This window comes from Muscardinus avellanarius, assembly GCF_963383645.1.
Source record: "Muscardinus avellanarius genome assembly, chromosome: 5".
In the NCBI taxonomy this organism is placed as follows: Eukaryota; Metazoa; Chordata; class Mammalia; order Rodentia; family Gliridae; genus Muscardinus; species Muscardinus avellanarius.
Window position 1 is genome coordinate 9040003 of NC_137790.1, and position 25446 is coordinate 9065448.

General features: G+C 49.5%; 1 protein-coding gene across 1 annotated transcript in view; it reads right to left on the reverse strand.

Moving 5' to 3' along the window:
- The window catches only part of DOP1B (DOP1 leucine zipper like protein B), a gene marked incomplete at both ends in the record, with an annotated part of 124094 nt that overhangs the window by 46291 nt on the left and 52357 nt on the right, over positions 1–25446 (reverse strand). Inside the window, 11 exons of the mRNA XM_080695713.1 lie at positions 460–582; positions 2371–2559; positions 4323–4434; positions 6218–7829; positions 10224–10414; positions 11717–11817; positions 13485–13637; positions 14467–14738; positions 17283–17937; positions 21568–21759; positions 23204–23306. Coding sequence (XP_080551839.1) covers positions 460–582; positions 2371–2559; positions 4323–4434; positions 6218–7829; positions 10224–10414; positions 11717–11817; positions 13485–13637; positions 14467–14738; positions 17283–17937; positions 21568–21759; positions 23204–23306 — 3703 coding nt within the window. The remainder of the gene's footprint in view (positions 1–459; positions 583–2370; positions 2560–4322; positions 4435–6217; positions 7830–10223; positions 10415–11716; positions 11818–13484; positions 13638–14466; positions 14739–17282; positions 17938–21567; positions 21760–23203; positions 23307–25446) is intronic.

A 25446-nucleotide genomic window follows, 5' to 3' on the forward strand; every position in this document is an offset into this window, starting at 1 on the left:
GCTGGGGTTGGAACCTAGGGCTTTCTACTACCAGGCTACACTCCCAGACCTATTTTTAATATTTTACTTGGAAACGGGGTCTTACTAAGTTGCTGAGCACCTAAGTAGCTGAGGCTGGCTTCGAACTTGCACAATCCTCCTGTCTCAGCCTTCCAAGTACTGGGATTACAAGGGCATGCCACCATGCCTGTTCTAACATCACCTTTTTTTGTGTGGTACTGGGGATGAAACCCAGGGGCATTCTACCTCCAAGCTACACCCAGGCCTACTTTTTTTGTTCTTTATTTGTAAACAGGGCCTAAGTTGCAAAGAGCCTAAGTATCCGAGGCTGACCGCGAACCCGGATCCTTCATCTCAGCTTCCCGTCCTGGGATGACAAGCGTGAGCCACCATGGCTCCAACATCAGCTGTGCTTCAACAGCCTTCCGTGTTTCTTGGCGAAGCAGGCGCAAAGCGTACCTTCGTCTTGCTGTGGCGCGGGGTTTTCTTTCTGCTCCACACCACTGCAACGGCCGCGGTTAGTTGGACTCCGAGGTGCGCTGTCAAGGGGTTTAAGAAGTCCAAAATCTTTTGTCTTATGATCTGGAAAAAAGAGAAACGGAGTCACGGCGGAGTGCTGTCAGGGCTTTTGTGTGACAAACGCTTGGTCGCTGCCTGCCATGAGACCGAGAGCAGCACCTGTCCTGGTAGCGTCTGCCGCCAGGCCCAGGCTTCACGGCTGGGGACCCATGGAAGAGGAGGGACAGGAGCTGCCTCGAAGGGGCGGATGAGCTATGGGGCCTGCTGCGCGCCAGAGGGCAGGCCCAGGGAGCAGCCAAGGTGGAGGGAGGGGTTGACGGAGTTGGTCAGGAGATGAGGTGCGCCGAGGACCTGTGAGCTGGCCAGTGTCTGCTTTTCTGCAGTGCTGGAATCTAACTCAGAGCCCTGCGCAAGCCAGACAAGCGCTCGACCACTAAGCCACACACAAGGCTTTGCAGAGACCGTGAGGGCCCGAGCAGGCTGCTGGGTGAGGGCTCCCTCCACCTGGTGCAGCCTAGGCTGCCTCTGTCGGCTGGGGGAGGACAAGTAGCCCTAAGAGAGGTGATGCGCAGCCGGGCGTGGTGGCACACGCCTGTCATCTCAGTACTTGGGAGGCTGCGACAGGAGGGTGGCAGGTTCAAGGACAGTCTCAGTAACTTAGTGAGGCCCTCTGCAACTTAGGGAGATCCCGTTTCCAAATAAAAAAGAATAAATTAGGGCTGGGGATGTAGCTTGGAGGGAGAATGGGTTCCAGCCTCAGTATCACCAAAAAAAAAAAAAAGTTGATTTGTAACTTCTAGAAATAAGTGCCATTTTTCAGGGCATGGTGGCACACGCTTGTAATCCCAGTACTTAGGAGACTGAGACAGGAGGATCACAAGTGGATAGCTTCAGCTATTTAGTGCGGCCTCTTCAACTTAGTTTCAAAATTAAGACTAAAAAGCCGGGCGTGGTGGTAATCTCTGTCTTGGGAAATGGAGACAGGAGGATCACGCAGATTTGAAACCAGCCGCGCTGGCTTAAGAGACCCTGTTTCCAAATAAAAAGTATAAAATAGGTCTGGGAGTGTAGCCTGGAGGTAGAAAGGTTTCCAGGAACCCCAGTACCAAAAAAAAAAAAAAAAAAAAAAAAAATTAAGAATAAAAAATAGGAAGCCGGGCGTGGTGGCGCATGCTTGTAATCCCAGCATTTGGGAGGCTGAGACCAGAGGATCACGGTTCGCAGACAGCCTCAGCTACTTAGTGAGGCCCTCTGCAACTCAGTGAGACCTGATTTCAAAATAAAGAATAAAAAATAGGGCAGGGGGTGTAGCTCGGAGGTTGAATGCCCCTGGGTTCCATCCCCAGACCCCCCCCAAAAAAAAAAAAAGAATAAAAAATAGGACTGGGGATGTAGCTTGGAGGTAGAATACCACTGGGTTTAATCCCAGTAAAACACACACACACACACACACACACAAAAAAAAAAAAAAGGAAATAAGTAATATTTAGCCAACTGTATAATTTAAATATACAGTTTTATATTTAACTTAAATATAAAATATAAAATAATTTAAATTTATAAAGTAACATTTAACCAACTGTATTATTTAAAATAACTTGTCAGCCAGGCACAATGGCACACCTGTAATCCCAGTACCTGGGAAGCTGAGACAGGAGGATCACAGGTTCGTGACTAGCCTTAGCAATATAGTCAGGGCCTCTTCAACTTAGACCTTGTTTCAAAACAAAAAAATAGGACTGGGGATGTAGCTCAGAGGCAGAATGCCCCTGGGTTCAATTCCCAGCGCCACAAAAAAAAAAAAAAAAAGGAAAAGTGAATGATCAAACCAGACAGCGGCCCCCTCCTCACCTTGGTGGTTTTAAAGTAAACCGAAGAGGACCCCTTGGTGGTCCCCAGGAGGTCCACGGGCCTCTTGTGAGACTCCTCCTTTCTGAGAACATTCCAGAGAAGGGCCATCGTGCTCATGATGCGTGGCAGCTCTTCCAAGATGGCGTTCCTGGCGTTTCTCAGGCTGGTAGGATCGCTCGCAGCAGCGGCCTGCAAGTGAAGAAAGCAACTCGAGGCTGGCCAAGTCGGTGAAGTTTGCGCGCGGGCAGCGGTGCTGGTGGGACTCGGCGTGCGCCGAGGACACTGTCCTAGCGAGTCGCGCACGCCGAGGTCGGGCGCAATGTGGTTCCTCGGGCGTGGCTGCCCGAGCTTGCTTTCAGACGGAGTCAGCTGGGAGTTTATCGAGCTGAATTACAAACTCTTTTTTTTTTTTTTTTGCAGTACTGGGGATGGAACCCAGGGGCATTCTACCTCCAAGTGACACCTCCAGACCTATTTTTTAGTCTTTCTTATTTATTTATTTATGTATTTATGTATTTATTTATGGTAGTACTGGGGGTGGAACCCAGGAGCTTTTCTACCTCTAGGCTATACTCCCAGACCTATTTTATATTTTATTTGGAAACGGTCTTACTAAGTTACTGAGAGCCTCACTAAGTAGCTGAGGCTGGCTTTGAACCTGTGTGATCCTCCTGTCTCAGCCTCCCAAGTGTGGGATATAAGCATGCACCACCACGCCAGGCTTTATTCTTTATTTTGAAACAGGGTCTCACTGAGTTAAAAGGGCCTCACTAAGTAGCTGAGGCTGGCTGCAAACCCGGATCCTCCTGTCTCAGCCTCCCGAATGCTGGGATTACAAGGGTGCACCACCACGCCCGGCTGAATTACAAATTCTTTTAAATCATTCAACCAAGGCATTAGATGTACTCTAAAATTTAAACCCAGACTGGGCAGAGAGACTTAACAGCTATAATATTTTGCAGCTCCAGTTCCCCAAACACTACAACAGCAAGTAAAAATACATTAAAAGCCAGGCGTGGTAGTGCATGTTTAGTACTTGGGAGGCTGAGACAGGAGGATTGCAGGTTCGAGGACAACCTTATCAAATAGTGAGACTTATCGACCTAGTGAGACCCTGTTTCCAAATAAAAATAACATAGGTCTGGGGACACAGATCGGAGGTAGAATGCCCCTATGTTCAATCCCCAATAGCACCCCCCAAATACTTTAAATATAAACTGGGTGAGGTGGCACATGCTTGTAATCTCCCAGCACTGGAGAAGCTGAGACAGGAAGATCACAGGTTTGCAGCCACCTTCAGCAACTTAGTGAGGACCCTGTTTCAAAATAAAATAATAAATTAGGGCTAAGGGTGTAGTTCAGAGGTAGAATGTTCCTGGGTTCCATTCCCCCACACACACATAAATAAATAAATGCCCCAAATCAAACAAGTAGCTTTACTTTTTTTTTTTTTTGGCGGTACTGAGGATGGAACCTAGGAGCACTCTACCTCCAAGCGACACCCCCAGCCTTATTTTTTATTCTTTATTTTGAAACAGGGTCTCACTGAGTTGCAAAGGGCCTCACTAAGTAGCTGAGGCTGTCTATGAACTGCAGTCCTCCTGTCTCAGCCTCCCAAATGCTGGGATTACAAGCACACACCATCAAGCCTGGCTCTGACTTTTACATTTTAACCAATATGGTTATTGATGGAAAATGGGCAGGAGTTAAAAATCCAGAAGCCAGCAAAACTAAAACCACAGGCACATCATGTATAATTTGCATCACCCACATACATTTGCATACACATTCATACATGTACATACATTTGCATACACATCTGTACAACTTACACGTATTTGCATGTACACACGTAACTTACTTACATGTTACTTATTTGAAACAGTCATGGCACAAATATGACAAAACAACACATGAAAATTCACTTGAATTGCAAGGAAAAAAGATAATACCTTTTTGTTTTGATTGGGTTGTTCCAAAAGACAAAAGTGACAAATGGCTGTCAGGCCTTCCAGGAGAGTGAGCGGGTAATCCGGAGAAATGTTTTCTTTCTTGGAAGTCGTGCTTTGGTGAGAAACAAGAAACCAGTTTTGAGAATCTTTAAAAATGAGGCTATAAAGGTTTTTGTTTGTTTTTTTCAGTACTGTGGATGGAGCCCAGGGGCATTCTATCTCCGAGCTACACTCCCTGCCCTATTTTTTTTAATTCTTTTTTTTTTGTGTGTGTGGTGGTACTAGGGTTCCTGGAAAACCTTCTACCTCCAGGCTATACTCCCAGACCTATTTTAGACTTTTTTTTTTAAATTTGGAAACAGGGTCTCTTAAGCCAGCATGGCTGGCTTTGAACCTGCGCGATACTCCTGTCTCCGGGGATTACAAGCGTGCACCACCATGCCAGGCGTTTAATTCTTATTTTGAAACAGGGTTTCACTAAGTTGCAAAGGGCCTCACCAAGTAGCTGAGGCTGTCTGCGAACCGTGATCCTCCTGTTTTAGCCTCCCAAGCACTGGGATTACAAGTGTGCGCCATCATGCCCTTTTTTTTTTTTTTGGCAGTACTGGGGGTAGAACCTAGGGGCATTCTACCTCTGAGCTATACTCCCAGCCCTATTTTTTATTCTTTATTTTGAAACAGAGTCTCACTGAGTTGCAAAGGGCCTCAGTAAGTAACTGAATATCTGAGGCTGTCCCCAAACCTGCGATGCTCCTGTCTTAGCCTCCCAAATGCTGGGATTACAAGTGTGTGCTACCATGCCCAGTTTTATAAAGGTTTTTAATTCCACAAATAAACAAAACAGAGAGATATCACTAATTTTTTTTAAAATTTTTGTGGTACTGGAGATTAAACCCAGAGGTGTTCTACCTTTGAGCTACATCCCCAGTCTATTTTAATTTTAATTTGGAAACAAGGCTTCCTAATTGTTGAGACTGGCCTTGAACCTGTATCAGCCTCCCAAGTACTGGGATTAAAGGCATGTGCCACCATAGCTGGTGAAATATTACTACCTTAAATGAACTGGGACTCTCGCAATGAAATATTGCTATAAGGATGACATGCATCTTTGGTGTGACTAGGGAGAAATGGTTTAAGGTGTTTTAGAATTTTTATGAAAATGACTCACATTTGTCTTTGATTTGCAAAAATAACAGAGTAAGGCCAGGCGTGGTGGCGCACGCTTGTAATCCCAGCATTTGGGAGGCTGAGAGAGGAGGATTGTAGGTTCGCAGACAGCCTCAGCTACTTAGTGAGGCCCTTTGTAACTCAGTGAGACTCTTGTTTCAAAATGAATAAAAAATAGGGCTGGGTGTAGCTTGGAGGTAGAATGCCCTTGAGTTCCATCCCCATTACTGCAAAATAAATAAATAAATAAAAAACATAAAAAATATAAAAATAACAGAGTAACTGACTTGCCCAGCAAAACAGCCAATCCAAGTAGCTGTACGGAATGAAAGATAAAGCACTTGAACGTTTAGCCCCTTGCTCATCCTCTTGGCCACACTAGATGGGCTTCTGGCTAGGTTATCTTCCAACTGGCATCCAGGGCAAAAAACCATTACAAACACTGTCATTAAAGCCACAACCTGGGCCGGGCGTGGCGGCGCACGCTTGTAATCCCATCGCTTGGGAGGCTGAGATGGGAGGATCGCATGGGTTCGAAGCCAGTCTCAGCTACTCAGTGAGGCTCTTAGCAACTTAGTGAGACCCTGTTTCCAAATAAAGTATAAAATAGCTCTGGGAGTACAGCCCGGAGGTAGAAAAGCCTCTGGGCCCCACACCCAGTACCACACACACAAAAATTAATAAATAAAAATAAAATAAGCAACAACCTGCCCCAGAGCGGAACATACCTGAAGGAGAGCTTCACAGACTCGCTTTCATACTGCTTGGCCAGGTCGTCTAAGTTTTTGCAAATCTGGACGACAAAGGGAGTCACCGTCCAACCCAGGGACCTTCCGAAGTAGGGCAGGCAGTGCGTGACCAGGCTCACCCAGGCCGGGTGCATGCCGTAGCCGTAGGCGGGCTGCAGGCCTCTCACCACGGCCGAGACCAGCAGGCCCTGGGAGGTGAGGGGGTGCGGCTGCACATACTGCAGGGCGCCAATGGCCTGCTGGAAGTTGAGCGCCTTCTGCCACTCCCGGGACAGGGCGGGCTGGCCTTCCCCGTCCTCCTGGCCGTGGCCCAGGTGGTGCTCCAGGACGATGAGCGCCTGCAGGAGCTTGAGCAGCTCGAGCTGCAGCGGGTGCTCGCTCCAGGTCTGGTCCTGGCCCAGGTGGATGAGGCTCTCCTCGAACACGCCGTCCTCCGGCGGCGCCCTGCCTCGGTCGCAGGCGGCCAGGCCGTAGCGCTTCTGGCTCGTGTACATGGACGCCGACAGCGAGAGCAGGACGAACTCCTGCACCTTGCACCGCTGCAGGAGGCCGTGGATGAACTCCACGTTCCGGCCTTCCGGGGACTTGGCGGCCGACACCAGCTGCGCCACGATCCTGATCAGAACCTCCACGCTCTTGACCTGCACGTCGCGGTTGCCCTGGACGTCCCGGTGGGAGAGCTTGAGGTAGCAGGGGTAGTAGGAGCGCAGGAAGCTCAGGCAGAGGTAGGTGAGGAGCTCGATCAGCAGCGAGTGGGGGCACACGTTGGGGGCCTGGGTCGGCAGCTTCCCGTAGAAACTCTGGCCGACCAGCGCCTCCTGGTGGCGCGAGAGGAGGTTGGAGATGAGGTTGAGGTGCGCGGTGGAGCTGGTGTCCATGCTGGTCCTGGACACGGCCTCGACGAACTCCTTGGGGTTAGCTTTGAGCACGGCCTCCAGCACGGAGAAGGCGTACAGGACCCGCCGGGAGTCGTAGGGCTGCAGGTAGAGCAGGATGTGCTTAAACAAGGCCTCCAGGCTCTCCTGCCTTTCCCGCTGCCGCTTCAGCAGCCGGGACGTGGTCAGGGCCTGCAGCTCCAAGTCCGCCTCCTCGTCGCTGGACAAGGACTCGGAAGCCTGGGTCCTGTCCGAGTCGGCCCGCACCAGGCTCAACCGGGCACTGGACCTGGTGCCGTCCGGCTGCACGGCGGGCCGCCTGGGGTGCATCCTGCCCCCCATGGGGATGGGCGCGCAGCAGTTTTCCTCGAGGCTCAGCTCCTGCGGGTTGTGGGAGGGGGACGAGAAGGTGGACGTGTTCTCGCTGTCCGTGTGGCCGGAGCTGGTGTCTGCAGACTCGGTGTGCTCGCTGCTGTCCGGGCCAGGGGCCGCGGTGTCGGGAAGGTGCACGTAGTAGGGCAGGTCCTCCTCGCTCAGCTCGCTCTGTGGCGGGCACGGCTCGGGCTCCTTCTCTACCTCGGCCCACATGGCTTCGCGATCGACGGTGGCGAACTGGCTCAGGGGCAGGTGTTCTTCGGAGCCTTCCTGCAGCTCGGGCGCCCCGCTCGCCTCTTTGAAAGAGGGTTTCTTCCTGTTGAACCAACGGTGCAAGTCCTCTGAAGATGACACAATGACAAGACGACAAGGCTCAGCACGTGGGTCACCGATGAGGTGTTTGCTCTAGGGAGATCTTGGTCTTATGGCCAGGCAAAGGGATCAACACGAATAAAATTCCCAGCGAGCCGGGCTTGGTGGCGCACGCTTATAATCCCCGTGCTTGGGAGGCTGAGACAGGAGGATCGTGCAGGTTCGAAGCCAGCCTCAGCTACTGAGTGAGGCTCTCAGCAACTTAGTGAGACCCTGTTTCCAAATGAAATACTAAAAAATAGGTCTGGGAGTGTAGCCCGGAGGTAGAAGGCCCCTGGGTTCCATCCCCAGTACCAAAAATAAAATAAAATTAAATTAAATTAAATTCCCATGTGAAAGGAAACCATTAGAGTCTAGGTTGCCTTATGGACAAAAAAGTAAACAGATCTCACTCTTTTTTTTTTTTGTGGGTCTAGGGATGGAACCCAGGGGCATTTGACCCCCGAGTTTTACCCGCTGCCCTGTTTTTAATTCTTTATTTTGAAACAGGGTCTCACTAAGTTACGGAGGGCCTCACTAAGTAGCTGAGGCTGTCTCCGAACCGCAATCCTCCAGTCTCAGCCTCCCGAATGCTGGGATGACAAGAGTGCGCCACCACGCCCGGCTGTGAACAGCTCTTTTAAGAATACTTTTGGGAACTGGATAATTTAGTTATATGATCATGAAAAATTAAACTTACAACTTTAGGGGGAAAAGGCAATTTGAAAAATAGACATATGATTTTGTCCAAGGAGATCCTCTCCCAGAAATGTCAGCAGAAGGTTTCAAAGCTAGGAAGACAGGCATTCATTGATATGCTACGTGTGGAAACCAGCCAGAGTGCTAAGTGAAGACCCCTGGAGACAGAGACAGGCCCTGGGACAAACCAGGGACATGCGTGCAGCCACTGACTGTTCAGGTGTTAAAAACGCACATTTCTACGTGCTGACAGAGTGGTGTGCAGGAGACAGTAAGTGAAAGGGAAAGTCAAGTGGCCGAACTGTCTGTACAAAAGAGTCAATGTTAGCTGGGCGTGGTGGCCGGGCTTGTAATCCCAGTACTTGGGAGGCTGAGATGGGAGGATCGTGGGTTTGCAGCCAGTCTCAGCAACTCAGTGAGACCCTGTTTCAAGATAATGAGTTTAGCTGGGCGTGGTGGCGCACGCTTGTAATCCCCGCGCTTGGGAGGCGGAGACAGGAGGATCGCACAGGTTCGAAGCCAGCCGCGTGCTGGCTTAGGAGACCCTGTTTCCAAATAAAAATGTAAAAATAGGTCTGGGAGTGTAACCCGGAGGTAGAAGGGCTTCCAGGAACCTCAGTACCACCAAAAAAAAAAAAAAAAAAAAAAAAGATGAGTTTATTTCCTCACTCTTTCAGTTTTTAAAATAAGAACACTAGCACGTTTATAATCAGAACACACACAGCACTTTTATTTTTTTATTTTTGATACTGGTGATTGAACCCAGGGGCATTCTACCTCTAAGCTATACCCCCAGCCCTATTTTTATTTTGAAACAGGGTCTCACTAAGTCACTAAGTTGTGGAGGGCCTCACTATTTGCTGAGGCTGTCCTTCAATCTGTGATCCTCCTGTTTCAGCCTCCCATGTAGTAGAATTACAAGTGTGTGCCACCATGCCCAATTAGCACTTTTAATTTTTTGTTTTTTTGGTGGTACTGGGGGTGGAACCTAGGTTATATTCCCAGACCTATTTTATATTTTTTATTTGGAAACAGGGTCTCACTAAGTTGCTGAGAGCCTCACTAAGTAGCTGAGGCTGGCTTCGAACCTGTGCGATCCTCCTGTCTCAGCCTCCTAAGCGCTAGGATTACAAACATGCACCACCACGCCCGGCTTACTATTTTTTTAAGTTTTATTTTGAGACAAAGTTTCACAAAGAAGCTGAGGCTGGCGTCCCAAATAGCTGTGATCACAGGCATACACCACCATGCCTGGCTCCAAATTTTTCTCTTTCATCATAAAACCATCTGTTTCTTCTAGTGAAATTAGCAAACTCACTAACTATTGCTGCTAAATCTCCTGGTTTCAAAGTCCTCATAAGTTTTTTTTTTTTCTTTCAGTACTGGGATGGAACCCAGGGGCATTCTACCTGTGAGCTACATCCCAGCCCTATTTTTTATTCCTTATTTTTGAAACAGGGTCTCACTGAGTTGCAAAGGGCCTCACTAAGTAGTAGCGAACCTGCAATCCTGTCTCAGCCTCTCGAATTCTGGGATTACAAGTGTGCGTGGCTTAAATTCCCCTTAAGTTTACATGATATTTTCACAGCATTTAAACCTAGAAAAACCGCCAAGTGGGTCTAAGCCCCTAACTGTGACAAGGGTCCTCCCGCCCGCGTCAGGGCCCGCACAGGCGGCTCACCCACCGGCCGAGTTCTCCTGCTTCAGGCAGTGGATGGAGGTCCTCTGCGTCTTGGGCTGGAGCAGCAGCAGGAGCACGGGTTCGAGGATGCGCGCCACGTCCCCGAGCGAGAGCGCGCGCACCAGCCAGCCCTGGGCCGCCGCACTGATGGCGCCGTCCGAGCAGGCCAGGCTGTCCAGCACCACAAACAGGGACCTGCAGGCGACGACCCCGCTAAGCTGCCCTGCGCACCAGGACGCAGACTACACTAGACGCACGTTGCCAAGTGACGGGGCACCCCCCCCTCCCCCCCGCCCCGCCAGGCTGCTTCGCCCAGCCAGGCTCATACATCAAGCAGACAAGACCAAGGAGACTACAACCGGGGTGCCATGTTGGGACTATGGGAGGAGCTCTGAAATCCTGATGACCAGGACTCACCCACGAAGGATACACCCCACCCCAGGAGGGCCTGGCTATCAGCACTGCTGCACCAAGGCCGCGTGCCTGGCCTCCCAGCTACATTGCATTCTTTTTTATATTTTGCAGGTCTGAGGATGAAACCCAGGGGCATTCGACCTCCGAGCTACACCCCTGCCTTATTTATTTATTTATTTATTTATTTATTCATTCATTCATTCATTTATTTTTGGTGGTACTGGGGTTCCTGGAAGCCCTTCTATCTCTGGGCTACACTTCCAGACCTATTTTTATACTTTTTTATTTGGAAACAGGGTCTCTTAAGCCAGTGCGGCTGGCTTCGAGCCTGTGTGATCCTCCTATCTCAGCCTCCCAAATGCTAGGATTACAAGCGTGCGCCACCGTGCCCAGATCTTTCTTTTCTTTTTTTTTTTTTTGCGGTATTGGAGATGGAACCCAAGGGCATTCTACCTCTGAGCTATACCCCCAGCTCTACTTTTTCTTTTATTCTTTTTTTGATACAGGATCTCACAGAGTCGCAAAGGGCCTTGCTAAGTAGCTGAGGCTGTCTGCGAACCCGGATCCTCCTGTCTCAGCCTCCCCAATGTTGGGATTACAGCGTGCACCACCATGCCCGGCTCCCAGCCATGGTTTCACAGTGACACAGTGATAATGAGGCACTTGAAAAAACCAGTGGAGCAGAACACACCTGCGATGACGTTCACATCCTAAGCCCGTGGCTGATGATGGGCGTGCACGCACGGCACAGTTAGCATCCCAACCAGGCCTGGGCCATCTGCCTCTCCCTGCCAGGCCCTCTCAGCAGGGGACATGGGAACAGTCCACAGGCAATCCTAATGTGTGCTGAGCTCCCTCACTCACTCCCCACCAAGTTATGAAAATCGCTAGCTTGTGCTCGTGTGTATTGGCCTGAGTTCACGTACAGGACCGTGGGCCTCGGGGCCGTGAGCTGCAGAGGGCGCACAGGGGCCAGAGCCGGCATCTTGTCTTCAGTTCCCACCTCTCCCGCCCCCTCCGCTCCCCGCAGGCTGGCCAGGAGCCTCGGCAAGGGCCCCGGAAGACCCCAGGGAGGCCCCTCACCTGTCGAAGGAGCGGTTGTGAGATGTCACCCGACTGCCCTGGATCTCTCTCGTCAGGTGCCAGATCACGGAAAATCTAAACAGCGCTTCCAGCCGCGTCCCCTTTGTCAGGAAATAAACGAGAGTGAGCCACGTGGTTTCATGACTGCAGGACGGGGGATGATCAAGATTCTGCGCTTTTGTGTGGGGCTCGGCCAGAAAGAGAAGGAAAACCCGTGGCCTCATGCTTCTCCTGCGCCCTTTAGCACAGATGCACGTTTGTGAAGCACACGCAGGCCGCGGGACCTAGACCTGAGTCGGTGTCTCAGGCCTCATTTGGGTCCTGTGGTCTGAGGATAACATAGGACTTCCTCATGCCACTTCCGTGGGCCGGGCCCGTGGGCCTCAGAGACAAGGATGCAAGCAGGCGTGGTGGTGTATGCCTGTATCCTAGTACTTGGGAGGCTGAGACAGGAGGATTGAGGCTTTGAGGCCAGCTTCAGCAACATAGCAAGACGCTCAGGAATCTAGCAAGACCCTGTTTCAAAAACAAAGAATAAAAAAGGGCTGGGGGTACAGTGCAGAGGTGGGATGCCCCTGAGATCAATTCCCACTACAAAAAAAAAAAAAAAGATAGGCATAGTGGTGGTGCCATCTATAATCTCAGTAGTTGGGAGGCTGAGACAAGAAGGTCACAGATTCATGACCAGCCTCAGCAACTTAGTGAGACCGTGTTTTGAAATAAAATAAAAAAGGGGCAGGGGGTGTAGTTCAGAGATAAAATGTCCCTGGGTACAATCCCCAGTACATAAAAGTGTGGGGCATGGTGTCCATCTGTAATCTCAGTACTTGGGAGGCTGAGACAGGAGGATCACAGATTCACGGTCAGTCTCAGCAACTTAGTGAGGCCCTCTGCAACTTAGTGAGACTTGTTTTTGAAGTATAAAATAAGCCGGGTGAGCTGGGCATGGTGGCGCACGCTTATAATCCCCGTGCTTGGGAGGCAAGAGACAGGAGGATCGCGCAGGTTCGAAGCCAGCCGCGCTGGCTTAAGAGACCCTGTTTCCACATAAAAAAAGTATAAAATAGGTCTGGGAGTGTAGCCTGTGGGAGTGTAGCCCGGAGGTAGAAGGGCTTCCAGTAACCCCAGTACCACTACCAAAAAAAAAAAAAAAAAAAGCCGGGCGCGGTGGCGCACGCTTGTAATCCCCACGCTTGGGAGGCGGAGACAGGAGGATCGCGCAGGTTCAAAGCCAGCCGTGGTGGCTTAAGAGACCCTGTTTCCAAATAAAATATAAAATAGATCTGGCAGTGTAGCCTGGAGGTAGAAGGGTTCCATCCCCAGTACCACCAAAAAAAAAAAAAAAAAAAAAAAAGGAAAGAAAGAAAGAAAGAAAAGAAATATAAAATAAATAAAAGTGGGGCTAGAGGTATAGCTCAGAGGTAGAATGCTTTGGGGTTCAATTCCCAGTATCATCAAAAAAAAGAAAAAAACGAACAAGGATGCCCGTCAACTCTCAGTGAATTCTGAAAGGGATAATACATCTACACTTGTCTGTTCACCAACAGCCCCAGAAGCCCGCAGGTAGTGCCAGGGGGTTGAAGCAGACCTCCTGATCTTTTAGGACTTTAAAGGAGATGGCTGGAGCTCCCAGACATCTTCCAGGCCTCAAGTTCTGGAATACCTGTGAACAGCCACTAAGCCCTGGAGAGACCACACCTGGCTGTACAGGGCCCGCCTGGGCACGTGAAGCAGGCCGGCCCGGAGCGGTGGCAGGATGGGGGCGCACCTTGTCCGGGTCCAGGAGGGCGTGGCAGATGATGTCCTCGCAGATGCTGGCCGTCGGGGCCAGGCAGTGCAGCCGGTAGAACAGCTCTACGCAGGTGATGTGATGCTCCCGGGTCTCCTTGTTCAGCTGATTCCAGAGCACACGAGCCACCCTCTGGGACAAGAGAAAGTGGCTGGCACCGTGCAAACACAGGCAACACCTGCTCCTTTCCTCTTGGGAAAGGCCATTAGTCCATTCCCAGCCATGTGGGGACATACAGATCAACCAGCTTGGGCCCAGGGAGGCTGAGAGAGGAGGACCACAGTTTCCAGGCCAGCCTCAGGAACTTAGTGGGATCCTCGGCAACTTAGTAAGACCCTGTTTCAAAATAAAAAAATAAAATAGAGCCAGGTGTGGTGGTGCACGCTTGTAATCCTAGTACTTGGGAAGCTGAGGCAGGGGGATCGCAGGTTTGCTGTCAGCCTCAGCTACTTATTGAGGTCCTCTGTAACTTAGTGAGACCCTGTTTGAAAATGAAGAATTAAAAAAAAAAAAAACAGACCCGGGTGTGGTTTTTAATCCCATTATAATCCCAGTATTTGGGAGGCTGAGACAGAAGGATCTGGGTTCACGGCCAGCCTCAGCTACTTAGTGAGGCCCTCTGCAATTTAGTGAGACCCTGTTTCAAAATGAAAGATAAAAAATCGGGCTGGGGGTATAGCTCAGTGGTAAAATGCCCCTGCATTCAATTCCTAGCACCACACACACACAAAAAAAAAAGGCTTGGGGATGTAACTCAGAAGTAAAGTGCCCTGGGTTCAATCTTCAGTACCATAATAAATAAGTTAATTAATTTAATAGAGCCGGAGGGATAATTCAGGGGTAGAAAGTCCCTGTGTTCACTCCCTAGCACCAAAAAAATTATATACGTAAATAACAGAAATGTATAATAATAATTGTTATTATTATTGTCATTTCCCACTGTCCTCGCAGTGGGAAGTACCTGATAGAAGTCTGTCTTCTCCGCGATGATTTTCAGGATCCCAGGCGTGATGGGCGGCAACGTCACCATCTGTAGCTTGCCAAAGAATGGGTTGTGTCCAGAACTTTTGTAGCGCTTCATCTTGTCTTCGATGACAAGGGCGAGGGACTGGGAGTGGTTCACCGCCTCCAGGACGGTGGAGATGGCCACGTTCTGGAGGTAGCAGTCGGTCACACAGCAGCAGATGGTCATCAGGGACTTGAGCCACGCAGGGAAACGGGAATCGCTGCCTCCTAAAAGACAACAGCCAGAGAGGCCGAACAAGCAGAGCCGGTGAGAAAGGCCCCACCTGCAGATTCTCCTGCTCCCTGGATCCCGGCAGGTGCCTGAGAGCACCTGGACAGCTGTGCGCTCCCCTGGCGGAGGAGACGCTTATTTGGAGACAGGGTCTTACAGGTGTAGTGGAGCTGAGCTGAGGCTGCCCTGCCCTATTAAAGGAATAGGTCCCACGGAGACAGAGGTGCACAAGGGGCAGCGCCAGGAGCCACAAGGCAGACCGCAGCGATGTGGCCGCAAGCCAAGGAGGGCCAAGGTCTGTGCCACTTCCCAGGAGCTGGGGGTGCGAGGAAGGAGCCCACCCAGGGTCGCCAAGGGAGCATGGCCCTGCTGACGCTGATTTTGGAACCTGTGGCCTGTAGGATCATGGGACAATAAGTCTCTGCTTGTTAAACCACTCAGTTGTGGTAGTATGTTACAGTAGCGCCAGCAAGCCAAAACATGGGGCTTTAAAAACGTGTGTCATGAAACAGTCCATTTACTGACTATGACAGACACTTTCTTTTGTGTGTGGGGTACTGGAGATGGAACCCTTCTACCTCTGGGCTACACTCCCAGACCTATTTTATATTTTATTTGGAAACAGGGTCTATTAACCCAGCAAGGCCAGCTTTGAACCTGCGCGATCCTCCTGTCTCCGCCTCCCAAGCGTGGGGATTACAAGCGTGTGCCACCACGCCCAGCTGGCGGACACTTTTGTGTGTGTGTGAGGTACTGGGGATTGAACCCAGGGGCAGTCTACCACCGAGCTATACCCCCAGTCCAATTTTTTATTTTTTTATTTTTTGTGGGCCTGGGGATGGAACCCAGGGGCATTCAACCTCTGAGCTACACCCCCTGCCCTATTCTTTATTCTTAATTTTGAGACAGGGTCTCACTAAGTAGCTGAGGCTGTCCTTGAACAGCAATTCTCCAGTCTCCACCTCCCGAATGCTGGGATTACAAGCGTGCGCCGCCACGCCCGGCTCAATTTTTTATTTTGAAATAGGGTGTCCCTAAGTTGTAGAGGGCCTCACTAAGTAGCTGAAGCTGGCCATGAACCTGGATCCTCTTGTCTCAGCCTCCCAAGTACTGGGATTACAAGCGTGCACCACCATGCCTGGCTGCGGATACTTTTAATGTGCTATATCTTCTGATCGGCTGTGGTAGACGCCCAAGTTTTATTTAAAAATTTAGCCGGATGTTGGTGGTGAATGCTTGTAATCCTAGCACTTGGGAGGCTGAGACAGGAGGATCATGGTTTGAGGAAAGCCTCAGCTACTACTTAATGAGGCCCTTTACAACTCAGTGAGACCTTATTTCAAAATAAAAAATACAAAACTAGGGCTGGGAGTGTAGCTTAAAAGTAGAATGCTCCTGGGTTCAATCCCCAGTACCACAAAAAATATATATGTATATATATATTTCATGTGTGTGTTGGGGAGGGGTACTGGTGAGTCAAAGCTAGGGTGAGGGTGTTCTAGCACTGAGCTGCACACCAGCCCTTTTTGTTTTTTGAGACGGGATCTCACTGAGTGGCTCTGGCTAGCCTTGAACCTGTGATTCTCATGCCTCAGCTTCCCAAGTAGCTGGGCTTACCATGGGGCCTGGCTTAATTTTTAAAAATATAGATCCAGCCATTACCAACTTGCCATGTAACGACACAATCAGAAGGTATACGGCTTCAATCCATAGCACCAAGCAAACACAAACCGCATGCAGCCAATCACAAAGTAAGGGGGACGATGATTACGGCAGATACAGGCTGCATGCCACCTGTCCAGAAGGGCAGAGCTCCAGACATGCTTCTGGTTTTAGGGCTTTTGAAGTTTGTAATGTCTGCATAGACTTCACTAGCCGAGCATCAGTAATTCAGAATGCTCCCAAATCAACCAGGTGTGGTGGCATGGCCTGAAAGCCCTCCCAGTACTTGGGAAGATCACAGGTTCAAGGCCAAAGCCCAGCAACTTAGTAATTAAAATTTAAAATAAATACCTGGGCGTGGTGGCGCAGGCTTGTAATCCCAGTACTTGGGAGGCTGACACAGGAGGATCGCAGGTTTGCTGCCAACCTCAGTTACTTAGCGCGGCTCTCCACAACTTAGTGAGACCTTATTTCAAAATAAAGAATAAAAAATAGGGTTGGGGGTGTGGCATGGAGGTAGAACGCCCCTGGGTTCCAACCCTAGTCCCCTAAATAAATAAATAAATAAATAAATAAATAGGTAAAATATGGCTGGGGATATAGCTCAGAGTTAGAACACCCCTGGGTTCAATCCCCAGTACCACAAACACAAAGCAAAATGTTCTCAAATCACATCAGTGCCAGGGAAGTTTGAATTTCAGAGCATTTTTGGGATTTTGGATTAGGATACTCCACCTGAGGTTCCTTCCTAAGCAACACGACTGTAACTAGCCTATAACTATCAGGGGCCACAGCAACAGAATTCACAACCAAAGGCGTGTGTGTGTGTGTGCGCACGCACATGTGTGTGTGTGCAGGTGTGCGCGCTGCTCTCTTACCCGGAAGCTGGAACAGCGTTTCGTAGAGCTCCTCGGTCTCCTCCTCGGACAGGTAGACGGGGAAGGTGGCACAGTCCAGCAGCAGGTGGCAGGCGGCCGCGAAGGCCTCCCTGCACTCCTCCTTGGAGCCCCCCGGGTGAATGACCACCTGGTCAACGTCCCATTCGCCCCCTGCTTTTCTGTCGGGGCTACTGGGCAGCGATGACGAGGCCTCGGGGCCTCTGGCCTTGAATGGAGACCCGCGTGCCGTGAACAGGTCCGAGAGCATCTGCTTAAACTGCGGCACGGTGATGGGCCTGGCCTCCCACGAGTTCTTCCGGTCTGCGTCCCTGCCCGCTGCCGGCTCTCCCGACTCGCTCTCCTCTCCTGATGCCGTCAGCGGTCCCGCAAAGATGTTCTTGCTGGCGAAGTTGGCGACCAGCTCCTGGATGCAGAGGAAAGTCTTCTGCATGCTCCCGCCCTTCTTCCAAATGTCATCTCTCTCCGGGGAGACGCGCGGCACCCTCAGGTGCTCAGAGAGCTCCGGAGACGAGGCGCTGAGCCCGATCCCACTGTCCTCGGATTTCAGGGGCGGGAAGGGGGCGTCTTCGTCCCCCGGGACCACTGCCTTTGTCTCCAAAATGCCGGTCTCGCTGTTTTCGCCTTTTACTGGACTCTGCAGAAAATGAAAACCGAAATTGATACTGTGCGTCTCTTAAGACCGAAGAGTCCCGGGCAGGCCGTGAAGGTATTTCAGATCTGATTTTCCAAATTTTAACTCTCTGCAGAGAGAGGCCCCGTAAAAGTGTAGAATAAAGAAGGCAGGAGAAGAAGGGGAGGGAGAGGCGGGACCCAGGGAAGAAGTGGCTGCACACCCAGCTCTCTAGACAGCTGTCTTGTTGCTCTGTTTCATTTTTGCAGTTCTGAGGATTCACTCTGGGGGCATTCTACCTCCGAGCTATACCCCCAGCCCTATTTTTTATTCTTTATTTTGAAACAAAGTCTAAGTTGCAGAGAACCTCACTAAGTAGCTGAAGCTGTCCAGAAACCTGCGATATTCTTGTCTCAGCCTCCCAAGCATTGGGATTACAAGTGTGTGCCACCACACCTGGCTAGTGGCTGTTGTTTGAAACCTTTTGTGACAGTGGGGTGTGGTGATACACGCCTGTAATCTAGGTACTTGGGAGCTGAGATAAGAGGATCCCAGGTTTGAGGATAGCCTGGTAACTTAACAAGACCGCTTCAAAACAAACAAACAAAGAAAAAGGGTGGGTGGGGGGAAGTCCCAGGTTTAATCCCCAGTAACATAAATAGATAAATAAATAAATAAATATAAAAATAACATAGGGGTTGTGACTTGGAGGTAGAATATTCCTGGATTCAATCCCCAGTATCCCCACAAAAATGTTTTTAACAAATATAAAAAATCTGATGAAGAAACTAAGCTGAAGCTAAAATACAGGTATGAAGAAATAAAACAAGAAGAGAAATCTAGAACAAAGTGCATACTCAAAAATAAACATATTTTTGAAAATCCGAAATACAAAATGTTCCAACATCTGAAACTCTGTAAGTGCTGACATGATGCTACAAGTGGAAAATTCCACACCTGCTCTTGTGTGACAGATGACAATAAAAAACAGGTGCCAGACGGGTGTGGTGGGCACGCTTGTCATCCCAGCATTTGGGAGGCGGAAACAGGAGGATCGCAGTTCACGGACAGCCTCAGCTACTTAGTGGGGCCCTCTGCTACTCAGTGAGACACTGTTTTAAAATAAGGAATAAAAAATCGGGCTGGGGTGTAGCTCAGAGGTAGAACGCCCTTGGGTTCCATCCCTAGTACTGAGAAAAAACCAAAACAAAACAGGTGCACTAAAGACACTGCATAAATTACTTCGGGGCTGTGGCTGTGGCTCCAGGGTCTTGCGCTGCCTTGCATGTTGAGACCTTGGGTTCAATCCCCATTACCGCCAAAAAATAGTGCATAAAAATTACCTTTAAGCTACGTGTAAAAGCTATATATGAAACATAAACGAATTTTGTACACATGTAATTATGTATTTATATATTTATTGGTACTGGGGATTGATCCCAGGGCTTTCTACCTCTGAGCTACATTCCTACTCCTATTTTCTTGTTTATTTTTTATTTTTATCTTTTTAAAAATCTGAAGCACTTCATGAATTTGTGTGTGGGCCATGCTAATGTACCCTGTATTGTTTGAATTTTAGTATATGTGCTGCCGAAGTGAGCACTTTATTGTTTATTTGGAAACAGGGTCTCCCTAAGTAGGGGTGGCCTCGTGTCGCTGAGGCTGGCTGCGAACCTGCGGTCCTCCTATCTCAGCCTCCCCAGGACTGGGACGACAAGCGTGACCACTACGCCTGGCTGTGGATTCTGTAGTTAGACCTGGCTCCCACCCTCACCATATCTTGTTATATATATGCAATTATTCCAAAACCTAAGAAACTGGCGCCCCTTCAGTCAGACTTCTGGACGGAGGGTACTGCCGCTGGCCAGCTAATAAGGCTTCAATTGGCACATAAAAAAACCAAAAACCCTAAAAAACTTTAAAACCGGAAACGCACGTGGTCCTGAGCATTTTGGAAAAGGGCTTCTCGACCTGCCTCTGCATGCATGGACACGCACGGAGTCGGTGGCTTTTCCAAACGCATGACACCTCAAACATCCAGGGGTCATCCTTTTCTCTTCAAACTGTTCCTCGGTTATTACAATACTTGAAAACACTTTACCCCTCTGTGCTCTTGAGAAAGAATGAGAAAGCGTGTGTTTTTGAAGCATATGTCATCCATGTTTCTAAGCTACAAAGATTAGCGCTATTTGGGGTCTGGAACGCTCCCCAGAGGCTCATGGGTGGAAGGCCTGAACCCAGCAGGTGGCGCTATTGGGAAGTGGTGGGGTTTGGGGAGCGGGTGGAGCTGTGGGTGTGCCGTGCCTTTGCCTGGTCTCCAGTTCTGGGCTTCTCAGCCTCTGCTTCCAGTCTGCCCTGAGGTGAGCCACCCTGACTGCCAGATACACCCACCACGAGCCACCATGAGCTTCTGACACTCCAGGGCTCCGAAACAGAGGACCGGGTGACCACAGGCAGAAACCAAGTCAATCCTACTAGGAATCCCAATACATGGGAGGCGGAGGCAGGAGGGTCAAGCAGGTTTGAAGCCAGCCTCAAGTGAGGCTCTCGGCTAGTTAGTGAGATCTTGTTTCCAAGTAAAATAGAAAACAGGTCTGGGAGTGTAGCCCAGAGGTAGAAGGACCTGGGTTCCATCTCTAGTAACACACACACACACACACACACACACACACACACACACACACACACCTTTCCTTCTTTGTTTTTCTTAGGCATTTTGTCACAGAGATGGAAAACTGACTAGAATATTTAAGCTTTAGATCTTAATCATTTTTAGAGTATCCCCCCCTTTTGGTTCTGTGGGTTGAACCCAGGAGATATACCTCTGAGCTACACTCCCAGCCCTATTTTATTATTATTGATTGATTGTGGTAAGGGGGTAGAACCCAGGAGCTTTTCTACCTCTGGGCTATACTCCAGACCTTTTTAATACTTTATTTGGAAACAGGGTCTCACTAAGTTGTGGAGGGCCTAAGTAGCTGAGGCTGGCTTCGAACTTGTGCGATCCTCCTGTCTCAGCCTCCCAGGCCCTGGGATTACAAGCGTGCGCCACCACGCCCGGCTTTTCGGAGTACTTTTTCTAGTAGCTACGTCAGCTGGAGTGAAAAAGGGAAATGACTTCTAAGTTGAGGCAATGATCTGTACCTGAGGCTGAATTATCACTCATTTACCACGGACACTAGCCAGCGCGGTGACCCCTGCACACCTCTCCGCTCCCGCTCACCTGCCTATCTGCCACTGCAGATAGAGGAAAGCGCGCTCATTTCTGCCGCTGAGGCCCCCAGTTGGTGGGACTCCTCAGGGCAGCCCTAGCAAATCAACTCAGTAGGTGCACTCACTTTAAATAACCACGTCACGTGCACACAAGCACACGCACGGGAAGATGTGGAGGCCTCGCTGCCCATGGGCACCGACTGTAGTCTTACAGGTTACACATTAGCTCTCCCTAGCCATTAACTCTAGTCACGCAGCAATGAAAGGGAACGAGTGAGGGGGGCGGTGAGCTACACTAAACCCTCCAGTGCTCCGGCATTTACCAGCGTGCCTGACACACTACCTGTACATTTCCCTGTCCAGATTCCCATGCTAACCAACCCTAAATTCCCTCCCACTCCTGGCAGACACAGGGTCCATCCCGCTCTGTGGGGTACTTACGGAGCCCTCACTCACCGGCTCCGTGTCCAGGTAGGAGGGCGGCATCTGCACCTTGCTGAGCACCTTGAAGCACGTCTTCAAGGCGTGTGTGAGCTCAGGTAGGCTTAGGGCCTCCACCTCCTCGGCTAGAGGCTGCACCAGGCAGCCCAGCACCTGCGGGAGGTACTGGGTTTGCACCTCGGAGTAGAGCTCCTGCGAAATAAAAGCATGGGTTACTCACAGGTTGCTGGTTTACAATCAGGAAAATAAATGCATCTCAGACAATTCCACTCTTATTTTATTTGCAGTACTGGGGATGGAACCCAGGGGCATTCTACCTCCGAGCTACACCCCCAGCCCATTTTTTTAATTATTTTTAAACAGGGTCTCGCTGAGTTTCAAAGGGCCTCACTGAGTAGCTGAGGCTGTCCGCGATCCACGATCCTCCTGTCTCAGCCTCCCGAATGCTGAGATTACAAGCGTGCGCCACCACGCCCGGCTCAACTGCACAATTTTTAACTAACAAGTATATTTACTTTCTCACCTAAATAACTGAAGTATTAGTTCATCATTTGATTTACCTAACTTCGGCTGGGACAATTCACAACTTTTGGGCCAGTTGTAAGTGGGCCCATCCTTTTAGGTGAAACATTAAAAGTAAAAGAAAAATAAAAAATAAAAAAGGGGCTGGGGTGTGATTAAAGCATGTGATTATTAACATGCATGAGGTCCCGAGTTTGATCTCCAGCACAAAAAGAAAAAAGAAAGAAAGAAAAGTAAAAACATGACATTCAGCCACATCGTCCCCTGAAAAGTAACAAAAGCAATCATGGTGGCACATGCCTGCCTACCCCAGCTCATGGGAGGCTGAGACAGGAGGATGGCAGGTTCGAGACCAGCCTCAGCACTTTAGTGAAACTCTCAGCCACCTAGCAAGACCTTGTTTCAAAATCACCGGGGGTGCAACCCAGAGGTAGAGTGCCCCTGAGTTCAATTCCCAGTAACTAATGCACACACACACACACACACACACACACACACACACACACACAGCACCACCACCACCACCACCACCACCACCACCAAAAAACCAAAAAAGTAGCATGTGGTTGGGCATGGTGGCGCACACACGTAATCCCAGTATGTAAGAGGCAGAGACAAGAGGATTACAAGTTGGAGGCCAGCCTCAGCAACTTAGACCCTGTTTCAAAATAAAGAATGAAAAAGGGCTGGGGGAATAGCTTGGAGGTAGAATGCCCCAAAGTTCAATCCCCAGTATCAAACAAAACTAAACAGTGTGTATTTGGGTAAAGCCACTTTTCAGTAAATCTGGGTTTCTAACACAGGCCAACAGCACTATTAGGAACGCAACTACAGAGCCGGGCGCGGGGGCGCACGCCTGTCATCCCAGCATGCGGGAGGCCGACACAGGAGGCTCGCGGTTCGCAGACAGCCTCGGCTACTTAGCGAGGCCCTCTGCAACTCAGTGAGACCCTGTTTCAAAATAAAGAATAAAAAATAGGGCTGGGGTGGAGCTCACGGGTAGAATGTCCCTGGGTTCCATCCCCAGCACCACATAAAACAAAACAAAACCAAAAAACAAAAAGCACAAGCACAGGGGCGTGGAGCTGTGGCTCACATGTGCCCACCCACCCACCAAGGGAATGACGTCCAGGAGGAACACGAGGAGGGTGCAGAGCTCCGAGACCGTGGCGGGAGGGCCAATGGCTTTTCCGAGGGCGACGCTCTTCTTCACTGGCCTACGTTAATGGAACAAGAGAAAGGCTGATTAGTCCTTTCTCCCATAACAGTTTCAAGCCTCTTATAATTTCCAGGAATCATTCTCTTTCAAACCCAATGAAAGACAGCTTTTACAGTGTCTGGCATGAAGAAGTGTCAATAAATGTCTAGACTCTGTTTCCACAACAGATTCCTGTTCAGGTGTGGGTGGTCTCGTGCTCCTGTGGGTCTACACCAGGGAGACGGGCAGTGCTAGCCACGGTACGATCCAAGACCCCCAAGCCCAGGGCACGCAGAGGAGCGAGCCCGGCGATGCCCAGGGCTCACCGGCACTCGCGCAGCTGGAATCCTTCGGTTTCTGTAGAGAACAATTCCAAATCCCAAACTCTGTAAGTGCTGGCCATGGGGTGGAAAACAACTCTACTGTTAGCTGATTCTCTCACACCAAAATTTAATTATACGCGTTAGCTGATTCTCTCACACCAAAATTTAATTATACGCGTGCACGCGTGTGTGTGGTGCTGGGGATGGAACCCAGGGGCGTTCTCTTTGAGCTACACCTCCAGCCCTATTTTTGTATTATTTTATTTGGAAACAGGGTCTCCCTAAGTTGTGGAGGGCCTCTTAAGTTGCTGAAGCTGGCAGCGAACCTGTGATCCTTCTGTGTCTGCCTCCAAAGTACTGAGATTACAAGTGTGCTGCGTCACCACACCCGGCTAAATAGTTCTTGTTAAATGAGCAGGCAAGATAAAAAAGATAAAAAGCTATTTTAAAAAGTAGCACTGACCCTCTGTATCTATGGGTTCAGTGTCTGTGAATTCAACCAACCACTGATAAAAAAAATTGTATCTAGCCGGGCGTGGTGGCGCACGCTTATAAACCCTGCGCTTTGGGTGGTGGTGGTGGGGGGCAGGAGGATCACGCAGATTTGAAGCCAGCCTTGCTGGCTTAAGAGACCTTGTTTCCAAATAAAAAAAAATATAAAATAGGTCTGGGAGTGTAGCCCGGAGGTAGAAGGGTTCCATCCCCAGTAGCACCAAAAAACAAACAAACAAAAAAACCCAAAAAACAAAACAAAACAAAACAACTGTATCTATGCCAACCATGTACAGACTTTTTTTTTGTACCCTAAACAATACAGCATAACAGATATTTACAGAGAGCATCCACATTATATTAGGTTATCCAGGGAATTCTTTAAAGTATATGAGAGGATGTGCACAGGTTATATTCAGATATTAACATTTTCTATCAGGGACGTGAGCATCCACAAGTCTGGTATTCACACAGGGTCCTGGAGCCAATTCCCAAGGACACCAGGGATGACTGTATATAATGGTTCTCAAAATGAAGTAAAATGGGCCGGGCGTGGTGGTGCATGCGCTTGTAATCCCCGTGCTTGGGAGGCTGAGACAGGAGGATCACAGGTTCGAAGCCAGCCTCAGCTACTTAGTGAGGCTCTCAGCAACTTAGTGAGACCCTGTTTCCAAATAAAATATAAAATGGGTCTGGAAGTATAGCCCGGAAGTAGAAAGCCTCTGGGTTCCACCCCCAGTACCACCAAAAAAAAAAAAAAAAAAAAAATAAATAAATAAATAAATAAATAAATAAATAAAAAGGCCTGGGGGTATAGCTCAGTGGTAGAGCACCCCTGGATTTACTCCCTAGCCCCTTTCCCCAAAAATCAGTGGCTGGGGTGTGGTTCACTGGCTGAAACTTGCCCAGCATATGGAAGGGCCTGGGTTTGATTCCCAGCACTACAAAAAATATTTTTTTTAATAACAAAAAAATAGCCAGGCGTGGTGGTGCACGCTTGTAATCCCAGCATTCGGGAGGCTGAGCCAGGAGGATCACAGTTCCTGCACAACCTCAGCTACTTTAGTGAGGCCCTTTGCAACTCAACGAGACCCTGTTTCAAAATAAAGAATAATAAATAGGTATGGGGGTGTAGGTCAGAGGTAAAATACCCCTGGGTTCCCTCTCTAGTACCGCGAAATAAATAAATAAAATAATAAATAAATAAATGAAAATAAAAAAGTAACCAGGCTGGGGATTTGGCTCAGTAGTAGACTGCTTGCCTAACACGTGCAAGGCACTGAGTTTGCTCCTCTGCACAACATTAAAAAGAAATAAAAGAAAAAAACCCAAGCCAACCAAAGC